Source organism: Eucalyptus grandis, chromosome 4 (assembly GCF_016545825.1).
Source record: "Eucalyptus grandis isolate ANBG69807.140 chromosome 4, ASM1654582v1, whole genome shotgun sequence".
NCBI lineage: Eukaryota > Viridiplantae > Streptophyta > Magnoliopsida > Myrtales > Myrtaceae > Eucalyptus > Eucalyptus grandis.
In genome coordinates, this window is record NC_052615.1 from 3335043 (window position 1) to 3338321 (window position 3279).

A 3279-nucleotide genomic window follows, 5' to 3' on the forward strand; every position below is an offset into this window, starting at 1 on the left:
TAGAGGTTCCATGATCAACATTATACACATAATCCATCCCACAATGAATGCACTTCACCTTAATTGTTTTCTATGTTTTCTCATCTATAATTCTTGAAAAATGATCCCAACAATCTTATTGATTAGCTCGTTTTTTACCCGAAGCAGTATGAGAGTTAGGTACCCTCACCTTATTTGTCGCGCCTATGGTTGCAGATACCACTTCAAATTCTCCATGGAATGGCAATTCCATGAGTGGACTCATTTCATTATGTCCCTCTACTTCCATTGATATGTCTCTATCTTGATCCATTGATTGAAAATTGGAAAAAAAAAAATTATATAACATTAGGATTCTACAAAAACATATTAGTTTTCATAGTAAATCAAATCTCTCAACATAACTTTGGAGACAGAAAGTAATTCATGGTCTAACATAGTAAATCAAATCTCTCATTAGGTGTGCATTGGAAATGTAGAATGCTGATCTTTTAGCACTATGTAATTCATGGTCTAACATAAGAAATCACTCCATTTTTACTCAACTTCAGTGTTGTGGAGTACAAGTTTCCTATTATCTCTGTCAGGAACAAGAATTACAAGCTTCACATAATACTCCCCGTGGAAAAACAAAAAGCCTGCCTTTCGTTGACAACTCATTTCGATCAAGGAGTTTGTACACGAATATGAATCGATGATTCACTTTAGGATCATCACAACAACATCGGAGCAAGCTTAAATCCTTAATAGAACCTCAATCGTGGCCGATTCTCACACAAACAGTAACAATTTTACCTTGATGATGTGCGATTGCAGCCACGATCAGCTGTTGAACTTACAAAAAGGAGTCCTCGGCTGAGCTCAAAGCGACCAAAGGTGGAGGCGCCTCAGTCGACGGAGATTCGAATGTTTGCAGCAGCCAAAGATTGGACTGGAGTCAACGTCGTAGGTTCAATCAAGAGTATGCAGAAGAGTATTCTCGTTCTTGGAGTCTCGATGCTTCAGTGAAGAAAGGTCCGAGAGGGAGCAGAAATCTCTCTTTCGCTCCACTTCCTCTCTGGCGAATAGCACTGGTAGTGGTGGTGATAGACCTGGAGCGCGGGGGTCTAGCTTCCACTGGATTTCAGGAGCGATGGGTCGCTGGAATAGAAGAGCCAAGAAAGATCATTTCTAAAAAATAATCACTGGTGGCAGATTGCAGATTGGTAAATTGGGCACCATCACACGAGCAATTGCAGAAGCTACCCCTCAATTTTCCCCAAAACTTATTCCCAGCCAATAGAAAAACGAAAAATGAAGTCACATATCGCCAATCAGTGATTCGTCCCACTGAGAAAAAAGCAGCCGCCTATAAACTAAGGAAAGCAAGAAGTGACCTAGCTAGCCCACAAAAAGAGCAACCCTGCATTTTGTCTGATGCTCAAATCCAAGGCACTCATGCCAATTGAAAGCATGCGAGATAGTCAAAGACAAGAATCGACGAAATCTGAGTCTTTAGTAGTATGTCCAAACATGTGTAAATTCCGATAAACTCAGTTTAAAAAGAATTAATCGGCCAAAAACATTGGTAATCTAGCATAAAAAATAGCTCCGTCCGTTTTCTATCTGTCATCTCTTTCTCCTATCAAATCAACCAACTTTTCAGTTGCAACAGAATTTGTTACATCTCTTAAATGAGAATCCTGCTAACCAAACAAACTTTATAGCATTCACTTTCACATGCTTTACTCTTTGCTTGGAATTACAATTCTCAGCATTTCCTCAAAATAGAATACCGGCGAAGATGGCCCGTTCAAACTCATCGTATTCATCAGTGACCACTCAACCATCCATCGCGATCGCGCATCATCACAATAACCTCAAATGCTCGTTCGCTCAACTCCTGACCAATTCTCAAGATTCGCCCCATCGAGAAAAAAAAACACTAGATTCACAATACAAGAACGGTTTGACAGATCAATATCTTTTTTAAAATACCAGAACGAATCAAAAGAGCAAACATCGACGACACCGGTTGGGGGTAAGTAGAACTAATTAGCCGGCAGCTCACGACGAAGAGTAAAAATCGTGCTTACCAGCGATAGCACCGGCGCGGGGGACGGGGACTTGCTGAACAGCTCGGCGAGGAGGAGGACGCTATCGACGGTGAAGATTGCGACGGGGGTGGACTTGAGCACCATGCTTGCCACCCGTGAGGAGTCAACCTCGGTGTCGAGACGAGGAGGCCCGCGAATGTCTTGCACCCAGCCTTCTCGAGCAGCGAGGCCGACGGCGTCAGGGTGGCGAGGATGGTGGGACCAAGATGGGGGCGCTAATCTAGAGGAAGGCGATCTTGCTTCCGCTCGGATGGATCGGCGGAGGTGAGATCGTGAGAGGCTGAGAGCGACAAGCGTGCTGCGTGAGAGTAAAGATAGAAAGTTAGAAACAACTAGGGTTTTGTTTTGGGGCCCAAAAACCGGTTCTCAAACCGATTCCCAAACCAGTCCGGTCGATCCGGTTCCTGGGTGGGTATTCCCTCGGAACCGGTTCTCGAACGGTTCAAACAGGGTCTAAACTTTGGGAACCAGTTTCAACTGGAACCAGTTCCCGACCCTGTTTTTCGGGTGGGCCGAACTAGGAACCGAGTTGACCCGGTTCGATTGCACACCCCTACAAATATTCAGTGTTTGGCAATTTTTTTTTCACTCGCCTTTGCTGAAGGCAAGCCTTCCCAAGGTGAAAGCCCAAGGCAGGTTTAGGGCTGCCTTCAGCATTCGGCCTTCTCGGAAGGCTGAAAGGAGAGTAAGGCAAAAAAATTTCTTCCACAAATGTCCTCACTAACATTTCGTTTTTCCAGTTTTGTCCTCACGAACCTTCTTCTTTGTTGAGATTGGCCAGCAAAGTTGTGCGGAGTTGCGAGGGGCCGACGACGAGCTGGACAAAGGTTGGCATGAGGCCGGTGTGTCACGGCAACCGTCGGCGGCCAATCGCGTGACCTCGGTGACCCCCCTCAAGTCCCGTCACCGCGACCACTGCAACCCTGACGACGCTGCATTCCTCTGCAGATCTGGGTCGCTGGAGGTCACACTGCCCAGATGTGGGTCGCGGCGACCTCCAGCGACCCAAATCACGCTCAGATCTAGGTTGTCGGAGGTCACCACGACCCAGATCTGGGCCGCGCAACCTTCGGCGACCCAAATCGAGCGATCGGGATCGCGCGATCTGGTCACGATCGAGGTCGCCGCCGCGTCCTCCGCACGGCAACCCTCGCCGGATGCTTGCCCCTAGCCGGACCACTTGCCCCTCGCCGGCAGTACCAGC

General features: G+C 46.9%; 1 protein-coding gene across 1 annotated transcript; it reads right to left on the reverse strand.

Moving 5' to 3' along the window:
* Positions 1-930: 930 nt before the first annotated feature.
* LOC120292938 lies at positions 931-2910 on the reverse strand. The gene is made up of 4 exons (XM_039311501.1): positions 2832-2910; positions 2665-2749; positions 2055-2373; positions 931-1119 (listed from the first exon to the last, which is right to left on the reverse strand). Exons 1-4 carry the CDS (start codon positions 2908-2910, stop codon positions 931-933), a joined length of 672 nt encoding a protein of 223 aa, XP_039167435.1.
* Positions 2911-3279: the final 369 nt, after the last annotated feature.

Bases quoted from the DNA above. Each gene is read 5' to 3' on its own strand.
- LOC120292938 (XM_039311501.1), bottom strand. From the start codon at position 2,910: ATGCCAACCTTTGTCCAGCTCGTCGTCGGCCCCTCGCAACTCCGCACA. The intron at 2,750-2,831 runs GTTCGTGAGGAC...CTCTCCTTTCAG, and splicing joins CAATCTCAACAAAGAAGAAG to CCTTCCGAGAAGGCCGAATG. The intron at 2,374-2,664 runs GTGAAAAAAAAA...ACTCTCACGCAG, and splicing joins CTTGCCTTCAGCAAAGGCGA to CACGCTTGTCGCTCTCAGCC.